The sequence below is a fragment of the Pinus tabuliformis genome, chromosome 4_2 (genome assembly GCF_031772625.1).
Source record: "Pinus tabuliformis cultivar Carrire ecotype Pingquan chromosome 4_2, CPIR1, whole genome shotgun sequence".
Taxonomy (NCBI): Eukaryota; Viridiplantae; Streptophyta; class Pinopsida; order Pinales; family Pinaceae; genus Pinus; species Pinus tabuliformis.
The window spans coordinates 90340861-90362550 of NC_142304.1; the positions used below are offsets into that span (position 1 = coordinate 90340861).

The window sequence follows — 21690 nt, forward strand, 5'->3', positions numbered from 1 at the left end:
AATGTCACTAACATCAAGGTACATAGAGGGATTGGTGCTCTTGATTAAATACGAGTTCCATACCCTAATACATGACAAAATTCAATGGAAACATTGCAATCCTCCAATCTTGAAATCCTGAAAAACTGATAAGTCTGCTGGATTTTGAATGAAATCTAAAATTCTATTTTCTCCATATGAAATCCAATGAGGCCGGAACCACTCTCAAACATCCTGAGTCATTTCATGGTAATGTTAAAAATTTAAGTAAAAGGATGAAAATGAAGATTAAGGAGAATGTCACTTTTACTTTAAGAATTTAACATTACCATGAAATTTGAATAGCATATCAATACTAGCCACTAGGAGAGGGGAATGGACCCCAAATAGCACTTAACAAATTTAGAAAACACCTTGAGTCCCCAACAATCAGCTAAATGTTAAAAAGTTAAAAAAAATTAGAAAAATCCATGTTTTTTTGGGTGACTGGCCGGATTTAATGACTCGGCCGAGTAGATGTGGAAACGGCCGAGTTGGCCGAGTCAGCCATGACTCGGCCTCCCGAACCGTTTCCTCCACCGAGTCATATTTCTGGGCAATGAAACGGATCAACTCGGCCGTTTCCGTTTCAAATCGGCCGAATTTTAAAACTATGATATTAATACCCCTGCCCCTTGTGTGTTTCCTCATCAAGCTCAAAATCCATGAGTGATTGTAGATATATTTTGTTATGCTTTTGGCATGATCTACAGTGTTCTTGACCCAATCTATTTTGCCAATATCCTCAACCATGAGGTCTATGCAATTTGCAGCACATGGGGTCCAGAAGATGATTTTGTGTTTTTCTTATAACATTTTACCAACAAGAACATAGTTAGAGGCATTGTCTGTGATGATTTGAACAACATTAGCCACCCCCACCTCCTCAACAACCTCATCCAAACGCTGAAACTGTAAAGATTTCTCATTTCCCACCCCGGTTTTCAGTTTCACCTTATTTCTCCCATAATAGTTAAATGCTCTTTCCCATATCCATACATTCAACAACTGAAAAATAAATTTTGCTGAAAACACAAATTCTGGAAATTTTACAGAATGCTGGAAAATGCAGAAATATAAAAATCAGCACATACAAACAGCCATTTAACACATTTAAACACAATGATTTTTCGTCAAGGTGACCCTGGAAACACCCCCTACAACTCTTGGGGAAAACCAGTTCAAGAGCTCTTTCTTATTTCTGGAAAATGTTTTTATAGTGAGAAATATTCAGCAAAAAAATCAGCAAGCAAATTTTACAACTTATCTCGTTTTCCGTGCCTCACAACCAACTGGAAAAACTTGCAAACAACAAAATCTGAACAACAATAAATGTTGTACGTCCTCCTCGATTTTTGTGCCAATTTTCCGCCTTAAATTTTGTTGTACGACCTACCTAGAAAATTGTGCAAGCTGCCAGAAATTTTGCTGTACAACTTCCTCGATTTTTGTGCCGAAAACCGTTGTATGGCCTCCTTGAAAACTGCTGTACGGTCTCCTTGAAAATCGTTCCAGCAAACTCAGATTTTTGCTCCTCGATTTCTGTGCAAATTGTTGTACGACCTCCTTGAAAATCGTGCCCAAAAATCTGCCTTTCACTGTATGCTAACTCAGCTGTACGGATTTGCTGGAATGCTGCCTTGGAATGTGTGCCAAGCTGCTGCCTCCTTCTCCTCCCTGTCCAGAAATCTCCCTTGCTCTCTTGCTCTCCTTCTCTCAATCTGGTCATGAAAGAATGAATGACCTTTTCCTCCTTTTTCTCCCTTAATCTAACCCTAAGTGACTTTTGGGTAATCCCTAAATCCAATCGCTGAAATAGATTGAAATCTAGGGCTGAGATTAAATGTCCATTTAAATCTCACTTTCTATTTTTTAATTCACCCCACTTTAATAAAGACCCACTTAGTCATTTATTTCCAAAGTCATTTTTCCTTTCTAATTTTACATTGACTTTATTAAAGTCACTTTAAAATTAGACTTTAGCAACTTTATCACTTAAAGTCATTTTTAAATTAGATTTGACTTCATAAAAATTATAAAGTCACTTTAGGAGAAAAATTCTTTTGGACACTTTTCCCTAGGCCAAAGATCAAAGCCTTAGGGAACCACCTGTCCTCCGGTACCAAATTTCAACAGAAACAACAACTGTGCATCTTTTACCCTATCAGATGCATCAACTGATTTTAGAAACATGGTTCCCTATGGGCAAAATATAAGAAAGTTTATGATGGTATGGTTCCTTTGATTAGTCCATCCATCTGACATGATGGTACATCTTGTTTTTTCCCATGAGCTTTTGAAATATTTCAAATATTCATCAATGGAGGAAACTTCTTTTCACAAAAGAGACCCCCTTAACTCATGCATAGTAGGGCCTTTGAAGCCTTTCCAACAACAAACGTGGCATCAAACATAGGTTCATAATATGGTGAACGAGAAGCATTAAAGGGGATATCAGAATCATACTACCACCTAGCTATGTAATCACAAGCAGTCTCTCTCAATTCCTTTTCCAATGGTCATCTAAAGTGGGCTGTATATGACTTCTGCTAGCTTGAGGACCATGTGCATTTTATGTAGAGGACGGTGTGAAATATCTTTTGATATCACCCTTCTTTTTCATTTTACTCTTACCCTTTACTTGAATAGACCCCAAAGAGGGAGGTACACAATAAAAGGGGTTTGATGCATTAGTGCAGGGGATAGATGAAGAGCCCTCATAATGAAAATTGGGGTTGGTAGCTATCATTTGTTGTCTACTCCTCTTCCCCCAATTTCAGCCTCTATTATTTTTTGCCTAGATTTTTCTTGCTCAAACTCTCATAGTTATCTAGCAAGTCCTTCCTAATATCCTCAACTTCACATGGAGTAATTTGGCCTCTAAGACCAGCCAAGTGTTGTTTCAGCCTATGAATGTCCCCTCCACCTTTTTTAATTTTTCCATGACAAATTTTGCAATTCATTTGATTATCTATCATTTCAAGATATGCCCAAGCAACATCTTTCACTTTAGGAGCCATTTTCTGATATTTGGACTTGGAAATGAAAGGAAAAAAATCTGAAAATGAAAACAAAAAAAAACATTGCTTCAATATTCATTTCTTTTACAAAAAAGACTCTTTTCAATTTCCAGATTTACACAAAAGAAAGAAGTTAAAACATACGTTAGAAGTGAAAAAAAACCTCCAGGCACAAACCACCTCTTCAATGTTGCTCCAATAAACCAACTCTTCAATGCTGCTCCAATGGCTGCCCAGGGAGCTCCTCACTGCTGCTCCAATGATTGCCCAAGACTCTTCATTGATGCTCCAAAAACAAACTCCACAACTCTTCACAAACTCCTCACAAATTCTCACACAAATGTATTGAGATAGCTGTGAGGAAATGTGAGGGGGTTGGGTAGTTTTTATAGGCTTGGGAAAGGTAAATGGACTTGAAAAACACCTAAAACCCAATTGCAATCAACCTAAGTCACTTGTCACGGGGATTTAGGGTTCGTAGGATACGGGGATTCCAGTGTTGGATTCAGACATGTTGACCGCCTGAAACAGGACACGTAGGATTCATTATGTATTATTTTATATATATATATAATTAGATATTTCTTACACAAATTCTCATTCATGATACAAATTCATTGATTTCAAAATGGATCTTAATCTAAATGTTAGTTTTACTGTTTATAGAGTAAGCTAGTAAAATTATAGCATGCATAGTACATACAAAATTCAAATATTTGCATAAACCCTCACAAACCTCATAAACCCTCATAAACCTCATAAACCCTCACAAATCTCATAAACCTTCCCTCATAAACCCTCCCTCATAAACCTCATAAACCCTCACTTTTTTGGGATTCGAATCCCAAAATCGGGACACGATGTGTCCTAATGGGACACGTTCGAGATTCGATGGTGTCCCGTTAGGACACATGGTTGCCCACTTTTGGATTCGAATTCCCGTTGAATCGTGTCGGATTCGTGGGATTCGGACACGTAGCCTATTTTGGACGAATCTGGTTTTATAGCAATCAACTTAGGGGACCGTCCCCCCCCCCCCAAAACGGTCTGTTGGGCGTGATTGGTCGAATCGGCCAGTTTAACTCGAGCTCGGCTGAGTTGCATGGTTTGTTACCGAACCGACCAAGTCGTTGACCGGCTCGACCGGTTCGGTAACAAACTGGCTACCGGGGTCAGCTCGGCTGATTCAGAGCTGGCTCAGGCGTTTTTAAAAACACTGGTTTTAGCCTCTCCACAAAATTTCGAGACTAGAACACCTCCGATGCTACAAAAACTAATATGGTAACAATTCCATTTTTGTCCATTGTCACCCTTGTAAAGAAATAGATTAAAATAAGATTATAGCATTTGCCTCAAGTCACCTCCATTCTTTCTACCAGTCATACCTATTCTTTTATCCTTTGTCTCTGTAAATTTTATGGACCCAACCTTGATTTGTTGTTTCACTAAGTTATACACAACTTAATGATTCTTGCTGCTCATTATTTAAATGCTGCTCATTAACTGATCTTAGATCAGTAAACAAAATTAATCTCTTTCTAACTGCTGAGCTAGAAACCATAAATGTAAGTTCACAAAAGTTGACACAAAATTTAGGGCAAAACCCCCATAGGGGAAAGCCTAGCATATAGGAAATTACAACAGTATAAAAATACAATCAAACATATCTCATTATCAATTTTCCCTTGAAATTTGTGACTGCTAGACCTCATTTTTTGTGCCCACTTCAGATGTCAACTCATAAAATTACAGTCTGCTACCACAGTTACTGCTGTATGGCCCTCTCTTTTCTATGCCTGAAATCCTTGAATTTTGTGTCTGAAAAGTACAACAATTAATGCTGCTGTACAGCTTGCTGCTGCACGATTCTGTCTTGGGATGCATGTGTCCCTCAAAGTTTGCGCCCTTCTTTGCTAGCCTTCTCTTCCTCTCAGCTCTTCTCTCTCTTCATTCAATGAACTCATTGGTTCAGATTGGATTAGATCTAGGGATAGCATTTAATCTCACATTAAATACATTTTATTTAATTTTCTCTTTAGATGCACTTTTAAGACATCAATTACAAAAACTCACTTTTTATAATATAATGTACAATACTCACTTTTATAATATTAAATCACTTTATATTAAAAGGTTCACTTCTTGGAGAGACAACTTTAATGTACCCCCCATGATAGACATCAAAACATGGAAGAAGACCTGAGCTACAATTTGTCAACTCTCCCTCTTAGCGAGGGAGGTACTTTCGACATGTCTCCCATTAGGATCACTTCGCAAACCCACCACACTGTTTGCTGTAGAAACTCCCTCTGACTCTGGAGCTGCTCCTTCTACCTGTCCTAGTCCATGAATTGGATACTTGTAATCCAACAATGTTATCTCGTACTAATTGACCCTTCTATTGGTACTGGAATGAGCCTGTCACTTCCTTGAGCATCCTGCTCTCCCTCTGTCTCTGATACTGTTTGAGAATCTCATATCCAACCAGATCCTTCGTACATAGGCTGTCCCCGCACTACATACAGATTGTCTCTCCGATCATCAAGTAGTACAACCTCAATCAGATGCACTCCCACTGGATAGATAAATACATGTCCTTACTTGAGTAATGTTGCATATCCATCATCTTCGAGCGTTGATACTGAGAGCAAGTTCTTCTTCCGCCCTGGAACAATCCACTTCCAACAGTTCACTTGTTATGAATAAAATATATATAAAAATAGTAAAAGTAATATAAATAATAATAAACATAAACAATAGGGAAGAGGCATGTCTCTACAGATATGACTGTTTGTGAAAGAGTACTTACCTGACTATATATACAGGACCTTCACTCTCAATTGTTTCATCATTCTCATTCATACTTTTTAATATACATTCTTGTATCTAAATGGAGATCTTCATATTCCAAGTCTTCTGGAGTATTTAACTTGAAGAACAAACTTTGTTCGTTCCATCACCAAACTCAAGTTGGAACTAGACTCGTCCAATTCCCCTCACTACATGAAATGAGTCCATTCCACTCTCTATATAGTTGACTTGGACCTATCTCTGAACTACTAAGGAATACATCCCATATTCCTGTCATGTGTCAAGATGACCCATTGTCAACGATCCATGTCCTTGCATCCTCATACTCGGTACTGCCCCTGCTTGAATCAAGGGAGAAAAGTGAGAATTCCTTCTCAAACTTCTCTGTGACGTCATTCACTGCCGCTGAAGCTGCCACTGGACTTGCTTCCTTCTTCCCTTGCTTCTGATTTGGGCATAGCCCCACATAATGACCATACTAGTCACATGTAAAGCAGCAGACCTTGCTCATATCCTTCTCTTTAGAAGTGGATACCCCACTCCCCTTCTTTGTCTTGCCTTTGCTCTTTCCTATAAGAGCAACATTCTCTTTTTCATTCTTATCCTATTGAGCTGCCTCACTGTTGTTCCTCCTTATTTCATTTTATATACAATCACCTGACAATCTTTCCCATGCAGGAAGATTCTCCCGTGCAATGATCCCCTCAACGAAAACTTCCCATCTCTTAGGAAGACCACTTAAGGTAGTCTTGACCAACTCTGTAGGTGGTATAGTCTCACATATGGCAGCTAACTCATCTCTCACCTGAGTGATTTTGATAAGGTATGAAGTAACATTGTTAGTCTTGGTCATTCTTATTGCTTTCAGATTCTCTCTTAAAACCATTTTCCTGTTTTCTTTTGAGCTTTGGTAAATGTTAGTTAATGCTTCCCACATCTTGAAAGCATACTTCTTTCCTCTCACATGAGGAATGACATGATCCTTAATGCCATCAAGAATCAGTCTTTTTGCCTTGGCATTTTTCTTCTTGAATTCCTGGCAACAGTGCAACATCCATAGGTATGGTCATTGCCTTCTCAACTGTTTCCCACACCTCATTCTCATCAAACATAGAGACTATTCTCTCCCTCGAGGCACTAAAGTTCTCAATTCCTTCTAACCTGTCTTTTACCGTCAAACCTGAAGCCATGACTTTAATCAACTGACAACTTACTCAAAAAAACTGTTCATCTTCTGCTCAAGTAACACCGCACCACTCGGTTTGATACCATGTAAATTTTACAGACCGAACCTTGATTTGTTGTTTCACTTAGTTATACACAGCTTAATGATTCTTGCTGCTCATTATTTAAATGCTGTTCATTAACTAAACATGGAACAGTAAACACAATGAATCTCTTACTAACTGCTGAACTGGAAATCCTAAATGTAACTTCAAAAAGATTGACACAAAATTTAGGGCAAAGCCCAGGGCAAAACCCCCATAGGGGAAAGACCCAGAGAAAGAGATCTTTATCTTTGCTTGAGCATATAGGAAATTACAGCAGTATAAAAATACAGTCAAACTTATCTCAATATCCAAGCAAATCTTCCCTTGAATTTTGTGCCTATTGGACTCCTCGTTTTTTGTGCCCACTTTGACTTCAACTTAGTATCTTCTACAACAATTAATGCTGTACAGCCCTCTCTTTTTTCTATGCCTGAAATCCTCAATTTTGTGCATGAAAAGTATAGCCTAGTACAACAATTAACGTTGTACTATTTTTCGTTGGAAAATGTGCTTGAATGCTGCTATATGACCTGCTACTGTATGATTCTGCCTTGGGATGTGATGAACACTATGTGTCAATGACCCATACCAATACACCCCCTTTTTCCACAAAAGGGATAGCGTCTGATTGATGTGTTTGTGCCGTCCAACTCTCATCATGAACCTGATCATCATGTTATAATGTAAATCCATTCTGCATGTGTATAATGTAAATAATCTCAATAGATCTATGTCGTGTATGTAATTGCCTAGGCAAACCTACTTTTGTGGTGATGATTAACATTTCGAGAGGTTTTTTGTCTCATCGATCCATTCTCAAATGGTCCGCAGAGTTTTCCTTCAGCCTTACCCCAAAGCCAGAATGGATTTTATCACTGAGTCTTAGTGTTATAGATCAAGTCTATGTAAAAGTGATTTGGGAATAATTCTAACTATTTGGTTAGGTTATTTTATTACAAATTACTTAGTTTGCTGGATTATATTTGTGTCGCAGAAATGGGTAGTCTGTGAGGGTCATTTTCAAATGGGTTTTCCCTCTTATGATGTAAAAATATGAAAATTATGATGTAAAATGTCTTGAGGGTTGGAAAAAATAATTTATCCCCTCATAGGTTAATTAGTTAAATTCTTTGGCCAAAAAATTAATTAAAATTCTAAGCCAGAAATTTAATTAATTCTAAGTTCTAGGTAAATTTGTATTCTCCAAAGGCAAAATTCGTCAGTGTTTAAAATTCAAAATCTAAAACGTCCTGGGACTAAGGTAAATTAATTATTTTGCTAAATTTTAAGTCTTTGGTCCTTGGGTTAAGTCAAAGCCAAAATTTTGAGGAAATTAATTCAAAAATTTAGTTTTTGAATTAATTAAAATGCATTTAATTGAAAAATTCGAATTTCCTCAAGAATTTAAAATTTCGACGAATGAGATTGAAAGAAATTTTGATCTTCATCAACGATCGAGATTGCTTTGACGATGATCACTTGAACTAGCCGTTGGAAGATTTATCTTTAAATAGGAAGTCATTTGTCAGTCAATTAATTCGATTTTTGGATCGTATACTAAGCTCTCAAGCTCTCTTGTATACTTTTTTGAATTAATGCAAAAGTCTTTGGGGTTTTAATGTGTTGTGGTGTACCTCTTCATGAATTTATGGCAACATTGTTCTAATTTTTGCTTAATATTATGTGAAAACTATCAATCAATAGCTCTCTTAGAATAATCTCAATACATGTATCTTATTCAGTTTGTTGGATATAGGGTAACATTTTTAATTTTGATTGAAGTAGCAGGTATCTCTATTTTTTCAGAATTTTATTGTTGTTCTATTTTTCTACTTGATTTGATGGTTGATCTAGTGCTTTCAGAGGATCTCTCAGGTTGTCATTGAGCGTTTGGGGATAGTCTTCGGTTGGACCAGCCAACTCTCAACACATATTTTCTGAAGAGCCTACTTCATATAAGCCTCAGGATTTATCTAACGATAATCTTTTTTCTGCAGGGTGTTTTTGGGCTAGTACCTCTCTAAAATTTCAAAATCTTTTAAATATTTTGTGAAAATTTTGATAGATCTGGCTATTAAGAGCCTTAGATTATCAGATCTGGGAGCGGAGTTGGACTCATACTCCTCAGATCTGATAGATTTGTAAATTATTTGTATAGATCTGTTATTTACTTGTGTAGATCTGAAATTTTGTAACATAATTTTGAATTTTAACACTTGGGTTTTTGAGATTTTTTCTATTTTTGTACATATTGGGTATTAGGTTTGTCTCTTTTCACTTGTGCAGGAATAGATTTGAGAAATTAGCTAACAAAATTTTCAGATCTGAGCTAGATCTAGACCCTAGAGGGAAAGATCGGGGTTCAAAGATTGTTTGCAGGAATAGATTTGAAAAATTAGCCAAGAAAATATTCATATATGAGCTAATTCTAGACCCTGGAGGGCAAGATCTGGGCTCAAAGATTGTGCGCAGGAATAGATCTGAGAAATCAGCCAAGAAAATCTTTAGATCTGAGCTAATTCTAGACCCTGGAGGGCAAGATTTGGGCTCAAAGATTGTGCGCAAGAATAGATCTGGGAAATCAACCAAGAAAATCTTCAGATCTGAGGTTTTTTCAAAACGATATAGGGGTTTTGAGACAGATTTAAGCCCTGGAGGGAAATATCTTGTCCCAAATATTTTTGCAAGGCCTACCATTAAAGCTTTTGCAATAAATCTGAAGATTTGAAGCAATATATATCTATATATATATATATATATATATATATATATATATTTTTTTTTTTTTTTTTTTTTTAATTTTTCAGAACAAGGGTTTCAAGTTTTGGGGCTCCTAAGCCCAGATCTGCTTTCTTCTAGCCCAACACTAGTTCTATTGGGCCTAGTGCTAACTCTCATTGGCCCTAGATTCCTCTTGCTCCATTTCTCATTTGAATATTTGATTTTCTGAAGCTAATCATTGGTGGGATTTTGCAGAAAATTTGGTAAAAATTTGTGTTTCAGGTATTGATTTTTTTTTGGCAACTTGGACAAGTGATCTTGAAGGCCTAGGGCCTAAGGGTTTGATCTCTAAACCATCTTTTTCCTCACTGTTTGCTACAATAGTCATATTCCTTTCTAATAGTGGTAAAAAACACATCAAGTGGTTTGAAATTAACTAAAAAATTTTGCTAAATACATTAATAAGTCATTAAAGTTTGATGTGTATCAAAAATTTGGCCTAGATCTACATTTTGGGTGACTGTTATCTTTGAATAATTCTGTTTCTGAAGTTTGAAATATAATAGTGGCAAAATTTCATGTGGGTTAGCCTAAAATCAGTTCCTACGTTGTCTAATGCATTAAGGAATTAATTTCTTGAGTTGGACATTCATCATTAGGCTTATTTCATGTTTTAATTGCTGGCTTTAATAAGTATATCAGATTTGATATAATTATAGAAATCACATCATAACAGGTTGAAAATTTTTGATAATTCATGTGGGCAAGTTTGGAAAAATTTCGGTAACATTTTGGCATAAATATATCATTGATAGTTTACTATTTTCATTGTCATTTTGTTGCTGTCATTTTCTTATAGCTGTCCTAAAAACTAATTTATGAAAATTAAGTACTCTGTCATGGAATTGTGATAAAATGCATATCTTTTGTTTTGTAAACTGAGTATTTTTTGAGCATTTGTTGACATTGATTGCAAAGAAGTTTTTGTTCTCTTTGAGCTATAATTGTATCAAAAAAGATTTGAAATAAGTTTGTGGTTTAATTGTAATATTTTTAGGGGTTTATTTTTAAGTCTTCATCCAATAAAGCGAGCAATTTATTTTGGTGATTAAGGGCTTTTGCGACACAAGTGTTTCTAATCCTCGGGTCTAACTTGTTCCTATCATCTGGTATCCATCCATCTTTGCTTGAGAAGTCTACTTTTAATAGTACTTAAAACGGTGACCTTGTAGTCGTCAGAGCCACAGCTCTCTGCAGCGTCAGAGGCACCAGACATGTTAGATTTTCAGGAGAGGTATCGTTAATCACACCTCAGTGTGCTTCGCTTTATCTTCTCTCTGCCAATTACTATGAAATCAGGCTCAACACAGAAAGGATTGAAGGATTCAAATTCAATTTGGCATTTAACTAAAATTAACCAAGAGTCTTGCATCTCACATTAGTTTGAGGATCTGCATTTCATATAAGATAGTCATTCATCTAAGCAGCAGTTGCTAATCGATTACTTGGTCTTAATTTCACTAGCAAGATCGTCGACTCCATAAGGCACTGGTATAAATCATTTAAAATCTAATCAAATCCTGTAAGTCTTGCTAAATCTTAATCAAGTACTTGGTCGCTTCACTGTGTCTTCCGAACTGGTTGGTTCCCAACTAGTTCTTCTTCATTCCGTTTTTCCATAAGGTCTACCCCCCTTATGCTTTAGGGAGACAACTTAAACTGAGAGATTGGGGATCAGGGTGAACCCCCGATCTGAGCCGTTGTTGTGGTGCCTAGACATTCTGTGCGGCAACAGGATGGATGCTTCCCTCTTTGAAGTTTGTGCCCTTCTTTGCTAACGTTCTCTTCCTCTCAGCTCTTCTCTCTCTTCATTCAATGAACTCATGAATGCTCTCTCTCTCTCCTCCTGTGAATCTCTCACATTGATGTCTTTCTCTCTAAAAATTATTTCTTTTTATAATTTTTCTTGCAATGACCTAACCCTATCTTCTGTAATGACCTTTTCAATGGCTCAGATTAGATTAGATCCAGGGATAACATTTAGTTTCACATTAAATACACTTGATGTAATTTTCTCTTTAAATGCACTTTTAAGTCATTAATTACAAAAGATCACTTTTTATAATATAAAGTACAAAAACTCACTTTTATAATATAAAATCACTTTATATTAAAAATTTCATTATCTAGAGAGACAACTTGAATGTCCCCCCATGATGACATCAAAACATGGGAGAAAACCTCCTGAGCTACAATTTCTCAACAGTCCTCATCATCTCTTCCACAAACAGAACCTGAACATTAAATCCAGTCTCTACATATAATCATAAACACCTTTGTTGGAAAGGAACATTTAGCGAATTTCATCAAATAATTAAACCGCTGTAAATTATCTAATTACTTTTCTTTTCCCTGGGATATGATTTGTCCACCATCAAGCCTGTAAGTGAGGGCAGTCCCCATCAATGATCAGCTCACGAACAGGACAATCAATAACGAACTCATGAAGAGAAAATAATCATAAGCGGGATTTAATAATTATTATATAATGTTAGGTATTCTATAATAGTCACGTCTCTTATGTTCTATATCTTTCACATTTATTATATATTAGGTTGTCCATTTTGATAATTGATCTCATGCTTTTTATGATGAAAGAGTTTCATGCAAATACTACGACAGAGATTACACTGTAGAAATGAGAGAGTATAGTTATGGCACGTTGTGTAAAATTCAATAAATTCCTATTTAATCACATGGCTTATGCTAGGACATACTCGGACTTGTGCTAGGACATCCCATTTAATAATATGACTTATGCTAGGGACTAAATATGACCCTTATAATATTTACTCTTAACACCCTCCCATAATTGTCAAATTAAATGTATTTGCTTTTCTTAGATTAAAAATAAATTGCTTAAACCAAGCAAGCTATAAAGAGTGTCTGCAACCTGATCCTGAGTAGTGGCAGAAATTATCAATTGGAAATGAACTGCACGACATTCAGCTGGCCTGGTTGATTTAGAATGAGTCATGCTCCCAACCATTTGTTTGACCATGACTCATTAGCCAAATGAGAGTCAAGGTTTGCTGAAGAATTCAACCTCTCTACCATTGAGGTAGAGTCTGGTTTGTTTGCTGAATGCATCTCTTCCACTTGGTAGCATGACAAACAGATGCTCTTGATCTGCTTCATTGTAGAAGCACCATCCTGCTTCACTATAGAAACTACTTTTCCTTTATCCTCCTTGAGGGTTTTCTTCTCTATATGTTTTTCACCAACTATAACAAGTAAAACAAGATAAATATGCTACTTGCCTTCTCTTTTCTTTCTTCCACTTGGCCATTCTTCTCTTTGGTTGGAGGAGTTCCTGCAACTGCACATCTTCTAGAGTTAAGCGGTACCATTTCTCTAATTTACCCTCCAAATCAGCACATCCTTTTTCCTAATTTGGATAATTTTTAGCTACCTCATTGCTTAATTCTCCTTGTACACTAATTCTTAGGTATGAACTTAACTTTTTTTTCTTCTCTTTGGTTTACTTAATTGTGCTATAGTCCACAACAGCTGCAATGCAAACTTTAAAGTATGAAAGTACCCAAGCACTTTTTAACACACTAATTGTAAGTTTGGTTGCATAAATCTGAGAAATATTTATTTCTCGGTGGTTAGCTCCAAAGCAAAGTATGGATTTTACTTCTCATGAAGTATAACAGACACTTGAAGATTACAATTTAAATTTAGATCACTGGCAGTGCATTTCAGTAGAATAAAATCATTTCATTTCCACTGCACTGATGGTGCTTTTTTAAGCTTGACTGAGATGATCTGTTATGTGGATGATCTTATCAGAGTCTGGAGTTCATCATCATTTTCTATTTGTTTGGATTAGCAATTAATTTGTGCTTGAGATCAACATATATATGTTATGGATAACCTATTCTCAAGTGTTGTCTTCTATGGTGCAGAGATTACTGAGGAGGAAGCCGAGGATAAATTGCAAAGCGTGATTCAAGAGAAATTTTCACTTTTTGGAGATGTAATATCTTGTTGAACTTCTTTCAAATTCTTATCATGAATATGCTACGAAACTTTCTTACTCACTCCCTATTTTTGTTTTATAATGCCATATGTCTATCTCTGACCATGTACTTATTTTCAGAAAATCTTGTCTCATTTCCATACGTTTGATGAAACATACCTCTTCCTTTATATGGTTCTGTTCTGTGTCTTGGTTACAGTTAACAAGTCCTCCCCCTAGTAAAATGGATGGAATCTATTTATTTTGATCCCGCCAGAATAAAAACATTACTTTTTTTTCTTGCAGGCCAGTGGTTAATAGCCACTTGCTGCATTCAGAGCTCAGATAAACAGTATTGTCCCTACAGTCAATAGATGTTAATCTTAGTGTCAATAGTCATTGATAGTGGCTTAACCAAAATAAAAATAAAAAAAAGGAATATTTCTCCAAATAAAAAGAAAATAAAAAAGTTGCTCCAAATGCTTGTATTTTATGAAATAGATTGAAAACCTGGAATTGTTAGATTGCTTTTTCTCGTTTTTAAATTTTCTTAATGGATACTTATGAATTTGCGGTGCCAATGAATTTTTGGAATGTTATTTAATTTTTCATTTCATATTCTGAATTTTGTATGCCACTGTACTTAATGCAACCAGCATATGTATGCGACTCTAGTGAATGCAAACAATGTCTATCTAGATAACTGAATTTGACATAAATTCCATCAGTGAGTTAACTTAACCATTGTATTATTAATTTATTAACCATCCAATGTGCAGTAAAGAACAAATAAATCACAACACAAGCAATACACATGGAACACCAGGATTTCAGGTGGAAACCCAATGTGGGAGAAAACCGCCAATGCTGCTGTGTTAAAATTGGCAACTAGGGCCAAATTTCCACTTTAGACAACTCATTTGATGGAGATGATGATTTTATTAAATTCCTCTTTTTGAAAGGACCAAAATTGATATAAAGATCATCTAATTTGGACAAACAAAACTGTGTTTTTGAATATATGCCCACACATGTGCAAATTGTTTAGGTCAGCCACATCATCATTTAGGCTCATGAAGCCCAATGGACGTGTCACTTTACCCTCAACGACTTGTATAAATACAAGTGACCTCTCACCTCATTTGGCATCATCATCACTCACACATTCTTCTCTTTCCTTCTCTCATTGGTTCGTACAACTATTGGGCAGTTGTTCTCTCTCTCACACGTGTGGCAAGAAGGACGAATTTTTTGGGCAGATCACAGGGCTGTATTGCAGGACTTTTGTAGGGTTTGACCAGCATTGACCAAGGGGTATTTGACTGCAATTTTGGGTCAAAATTTTGATTTTGGAGTGCTGCTTCTACTGGCACAGAAACCGAGGTATTCTGAGCACTTTCACTGCAGGGCTGATCACAGGGTTGACCATAGAGTTGACAGTAGACTTCAAGGCTGAGTTGACCAAGTTTGACCACAATTTTCAGGACTATTTTCAGCTGATTTTGACCACCTTATCAAGCTGAGTTTGGCTGGGTATGACCGAGTTCCAATGAGGAAGATTTGCTTTGTGTTGACCATCTTTGACTTTCTGGTTAGGGCTAAATTTGACTGCAGATTTGACAGGGCTTTTTAATACTTGAATTTGACAAGTTAATTTTGAATTTTGTACTCTCTCTCTACTGAACATTTGATATAATAAAAGAAGAATTGATCAAAGGGTTTTCCCCATCTTGGGGTTTTCCCTTGGCATCTGTCAAATTTGGTGTCCCTTTGTCTTGGCTTGTCTTCTGCATTTTGTTATTTCATGTTCTATCTACTATTACTGTCAATGTGATTAATGGTTAATGTGATGCTATTGGAAATTTTCATTGGGCTGTTAAAAGACATTTAAGTAATTGTGCTAAGCATAGAACATACTATTAATTGAATTAGTTAACATGGTATCAGAGCCCAAGTGAAGACAAACCCAAAGAAGAGAAAGAAAAGAAATCACAAAGAGTGATCTGATGGACAAGGACAAGCCTTAATATCTTCTGCATCTTACTTCAAGTCTGAGGATAAGCTCAATGACAATTCTGACTATCATTCATGGAAGATGACTTTGGACTTGACTTTGGAAGAGCACAGTGCAATGGACTATGTGTAGGGAAAGGTGGTGGAGCCTCCTTCAAATGCACTTATTGCTGCAAAGACAAAGTATAAAAAAGGTGAGGTGAAAGCTAAGAAAATTATTAGACTCCATTCAAAAGCATTTGGTTGCCTATCATATGATTTGGGAACATCTAAAGAGATGTATGATACCTTGGTTGGGATGCTCAAAGTGAACAATGCAAATCAAATCCTCTTCTCAAAAACAAGTTGAAGGATATTGAAATGAATAAAGGGGAGTCTATCCAATCCTACTTCATGAGAATAACTCAAATCAAGAATGAATTGCTATTTATTGAAGAAGTTATTTCTGACAGAGAGCTCACTCTCATTGCTCATGCATGGAAGATGAATTTGGACTTGACTTTGGAAGAGCACAGTGCATTGGACTATGTGTAGGGAAAAGTGGTGGAGCCTCCTTCAAATGCATCTACTGTTGCGAAGGCAAAGTATAAGAAAGGTGAGGTCAAAGCTAAGAAAATTATCATAGACTCCATTCAAAACCATTTGGTTGCCCATATTTCTGATTTGGGAACATCTAAAGAGATGTATGATACTTTGGTTGGGATGCTCAAAGTGAACAATGCAAATCAAATCCTCTTTTTCAAAAACAAGTTGAAGGATATTGAAATGAATAAAGGGGAGTCTATCCAATCCTACTTCATGAGAATAACTCAAATCAACAATGACTTGCTATCTATTGGAGAATTTATTTCTGACAGAGAGCTCATTCTCATTGCTCATGCATGGAAGATGACTTTGGACTTGACTTTGGAAGAGCACAATGCATTGGACTATGTGTAGGGAAAAGTGGTGGAGCCTCCTTCAAATGCACCTACTGCTCTGAAGACAAAGTAGAAGAAAGGTGAGGTCAGAGCTAAGAAAATTATCATAGACTCCATTCAAAACCATTTGGTTGCCCATATTTCTGATTTGGGAACATCTAAAGAGAAGTACGATACCTTGGTAGGGATGCTCAAAGTGAACAATGCAAACCAAATCCTCTTTCTCAAAAACAAGTTGAAGGATATTGAAACGAATAAAGGGGAGTTTATCCAATCCTACTTCATGAGAATAAATCGAGTCAAGAATGACTTACTATCTATTGGAGAAGTTATTTCTAATAGAGAGCTCACTCTCATTGCTCTCGGAGGTCTTCTAAGACCATGAGATGTATTTGTCACCACCATTCTCAACAATGACAAGATACCTGGTTTTGATGAGTTATTGGCTAGAAGTACTCAAGAAGAGACTAGGATGATGAAGAGAGATAAGCCCTCGAATAGAAATGAACCCTCCACTCATGCAAAGAAAATAAATAATGTTGGTCCTAGGAGACAGGTTCAAGGGTCCAAGCAAGGATTCAAAGGAGGAAGGAAAGGAAGGTGCTACAATTGTAACAAGTTTGGCCACTATGCTAGACAGTCTCCGCACAAGAAGGATACTCCAAGGGATGACAACGACACAACAACAGTTACAAAGGCAATGACAATCAAAGAAACAACAAGTTCAACAATAAAGGAAAGAGGAATGTTCTCGCTACTCGATATGGAAATGGTCGACCTCCCAAAAGGACAAGAAGTTCCAAGTATGAGGAAAATGATGTTGTAGAAAAACAAAATGAATTTGATCTTATTTCCACTATATCTACGACCTCTCCTCCAGATACATTGGATCATTGGTTGATTGATAGTGGAGCCTCAAGAAACTTCATTGGGTACAAGGAGGCCCTCTCAAATTTGGTTGAAAAGAAGACTAATTTGGAGATCATGCTTGGAGATTATGCCACCTATCTCGTTAAAGGGATTGGTACTGTCACTCTTCACTTAAATCAAGGTAAAACTATTCATCTACAAGAAGTACTGTATGTATCCGATTTGAAGAAGAACCTGGTGTCTATTTCAACGATGGAAGATAAAGGCTTCAAGGTAGGATTCATTGATAGAAAGGTATATTTGTGGGCTACAGTGAAAATTGAAAGGCATATAGAATCTATGTGCTTGGACAAAGAGATTTGGAAGTAAGCCATGATGTCAGCTTTGATGAAGACACTGCCCTTGGGAAAGCCAAAGATCTCCCCATTCTAAGGAAGGATAATGATGCTGCTGCAAAAAAGCAGGATGAACCTCCGACAGATGAGCCTATGCCTAATGTTGAAGGCTCGATGGATCCCATTGATCTACCTCCTGGTGAACCCTATACCTCAAGGAAAAGACCTTTGTGGCTCAAAGATACTCTCGAAGAAGTTGAAAGACATACTGCTCGAAGAGGGACATTTTGTGTAAGAACCCGAATAGGTACCAAAGATATTTGGCTTCTATGAGTACTATTGTTCAAGCTGAACCATGCATGTTCGAAGAAGCCGTAAAACACCAAGTATGAAAGGATGTGATGAATGAGGAGTACGAATGAATCATGAAGAATGATGTCTGGGACGTGGTTCCTAGACCTAAGGACAAGTCCGTGGTCACTTCCAAATGGCTTTACAAAATCAAACGTGGATCTGATGTGTTAGGTCCCTATACTACTAGGGTAACCCTTTATTGTTTTTAGTACAACCCCCTTATTATATTGTTGTGTCCATGTAGTCCCCATATTATTATTATTGTGCCCCATAGAAGCCCACTATTGTTAGTATCGTGACCTTACATTATTATTGTTATGTCGGCTTTGATTATATTATGGCCCCTTAGACTCCTATATATAGAAAAGATGTCTTGTCATTTGTATCATCGAAGAATTGTTCATTTGTGTAATGTAAAGGAGGTTGCCCCCTCGAAGAGACTTATTTCTAAGGCGTTCATCTATCTTTTTTTATCTTTTTGTGAGCGGGTTTCATAACATTTGGTATCAGAGCTTTGGATTCTAGGGTTTCGTTGCTCCAAACAGGTCATCGTGGAATTTTCGCTGTAACGTTTTTCTGTAATGTTTCAGAAGCTAAAAACAAAACCCATTTGAGAAGACATCTCGCTAAACATCGGGTCCGAATTTCAGAGCTTGTCTTGCTATATTTTCAGAGATATGATCTGAGGAAGTTAGGGTTTTTGCAAGCTCCAGAAGTTCATCTAAAATAGGTCATCATGGAATTTTCGCTATAACTGTTTTGCTACAAAGTTTCAAAAGCTAAAACAAAAGCCCATTTGAGAAGAAAGCGGTCTGAACCTTAGGTCTGAATTTTAGATCTCATCTCTCTATATTTTCAGATATATGATCTGAGGAAGCTAGGGTTTTTGCAGACTCCCGAATTACATTCCAAACAGGTGACCTGGGGAAAATCGTCATAATTGTCTCTCTGAGCATCAGATTGAAATTTCGTTAGAAGTTACAGAAAGTGGACAGATTGTAGTTTCCTGTGTATATTTTTCAGATCCGAAGGTCAAAACAGTGACACATGGCGCTTCATACAAATTTTCTCTTCTGAAAAGGTATATAATCAGGTCACCTTGGGAGATTGTGCATAACTCTTTCTTGGAGAATCCAATTTCGATTAGACTGGTGGCATTAGAAAGAGGATGCAAAGGGCTACTGCTGGTTGCGATTTCAGAACTGGAAGATTCGAAATTACAGAGTTACAGTTGTTTCAGGATCGAGCTCCTAAAATCAAGAAAAGGCGATATGAGGAAGTTTGATGGCAAGGATCTGATAAATTGGATACTATAGATGGAGCAATATTTTGATCTACATGAGGTGCAACTGTTACAAAAGGTAAGTATTGCATCTAATTATTTAGAACTGAATCAATTTTTATGGTATAAAGGGCTTTGTTCTTGTAAACCACTGGTCACATGGTCAATTTTCACGGAGGAAATGATAGCACATTATGAGGATACAGAGAGAAACACATTCTTTAGCCACTAATAAATCTCAAACAAAAGGGTTCAATGGCAGAGCACATTGAGGACTTTCAAAAATTGAATATAAGGGTAAATGATATTCAAGAGAAGCAAAGGATTGATGTCTTCATAGGTACTTTAAAGGTTAACATTGAATATGAGGTTCGTCTTTGGGAACTTGATTCATTGGAGAAGGCATTTAGGTGGGCAAGAAAAATTGAAAGAGAAATTATGGAAATAAGGAAACCCACCACTCACAATTATAATTATGGAAGTGTTTTTTCTCTTAGCCTTCCACAACCTACAAGGTTTACACCACAACAATTGGAAGAAAAAAGAGAAAAAGGGCTTTGTTACAATTGTGATAGCAAATGCACTAAAGGTCATAAGTGTGTTGAGAAGAAATTATTTTACATAAATTATGAAGAGGAGGAAGAAAATGATCAATAAACATCAAAAGAAGAGGATATATACTAGGAACCAACCCCAGAGAAAGAAGAAATGAATCTGACCATATCTTGTAAAGCATTGGCAAGAATTACCACTCAATAGAATTTTTTGCCACCTAGAGTGGTAGAATTTCGAAGGTTGTGTGGCATCCTTTACTAATGTGATACTTCTCATGGGTCAATGTCCCAAGGTCCTCAGATTCAATACATGGAACAATTCTGGCTCCCTGAAATTCAACTGCTAGACTTCAAAGTAGTGGTAGGTTCTCAGCAACAACAAATTTCACTAGCAAATGCTAAATTTTTTAATTGCAATCAAGTTTCTTTCGTCCACTAATGGTTTCCATACAACATAAGTATCCACCGTGAACCAACAGAATGTTCTCAGAAACAACAGAAATACTTCTGTCAATTGATGGAAACCTTCCAAACTTTTCTTCTTGTATTTTAGATTTTCTTTGAACAGAAATCAACCCATCTCTATGCTGCAAAGTTCTACGTTCTGCTCTGAAACTACTCTGTAGTGTACCGTACACCAAGAGTTGGCAGTAGTAATTGATATCTGCAGTGTTTTTCTTTGATTTCTTTCCCTTTTTCTATATACTACCTTTAAGTTGTCACGTTTTATGGCTTAGCTACTTCAAAATCAATGTATTTTTATTTTTTTTCTTTATCCTACGGGTGGTTGACAGTCACTGGGTGGCCATTACATCCACGGAAAAGCTGTGCAGATCAACCCTGAAGGGAATTTTTTAAAGCCCGTTGGCCAGACTAGCAGGGCCTAACCGCAAGGGCATGGAGGAGAATTGACCCTGTGACCTCCCGATCGATGAGGTACTTAACAACGGGGACTCGACCAGTTGAGCTAACCTTGGGGATACAAAATCAATGTATTTATATATCCATTCACTCAGATTATAGATTTCAATATGCCAAGTAGAAACCAAACACAGAGTAACACATGCAAGGGGAAACTTTCAAAACTGGAAATAAAGTCAAATAATTCATTTCATTCATGGACAGGCTGAACATTACAGAATTCAGAAAGTAACATTAATACATATATTTAAAGTGGGATAGACTGGAACTGATTGCTGAAGGATATTTTAGCACCCGATCATAGGTATTCCTACTGGGATGCTGAAGTAAAAAAACTTCTGATACGCAGAAAATATGTATAAATATTTTATTAAAAAAGATGAATTGACAGATGATGATATTACAATTGTGGATGCCTGGCTTATATACCGCCATGGACACCCTTTGGGGAAAGGGCATGATCTTATGATCGTGCCCTTTCATCTAATTTAACTGAAAATTAAATAATAACCTAATCTAACTAATTTTTTACATAACAGATGCCACCCCTGAGCTTGGGCTATGATACGACAAGTA

General features: G+C 36.7%; 1 protein-coding gene across 1 annotated transcript in view; it reads left to right on the forward strand.

The window, feature by feature from the left end:
- Nucleotides 1-21690, forward strand: part of LOC149168400 (uncharacterized) — a 362722-nt gene that overhangs the window by 173700 nt on the left and 167332 nt on the right. The window contains exon 15 of the mRNA XM_089428261.1: nucleotides 13813-13883. Coding sequence (XP_089284387.1) covers nucleotides 13813-13883 — 71 coding nt within the window. The remainder of the gene's footprint in view (nucleotides 1-13812; nucleotides 13884-21690) is intronic.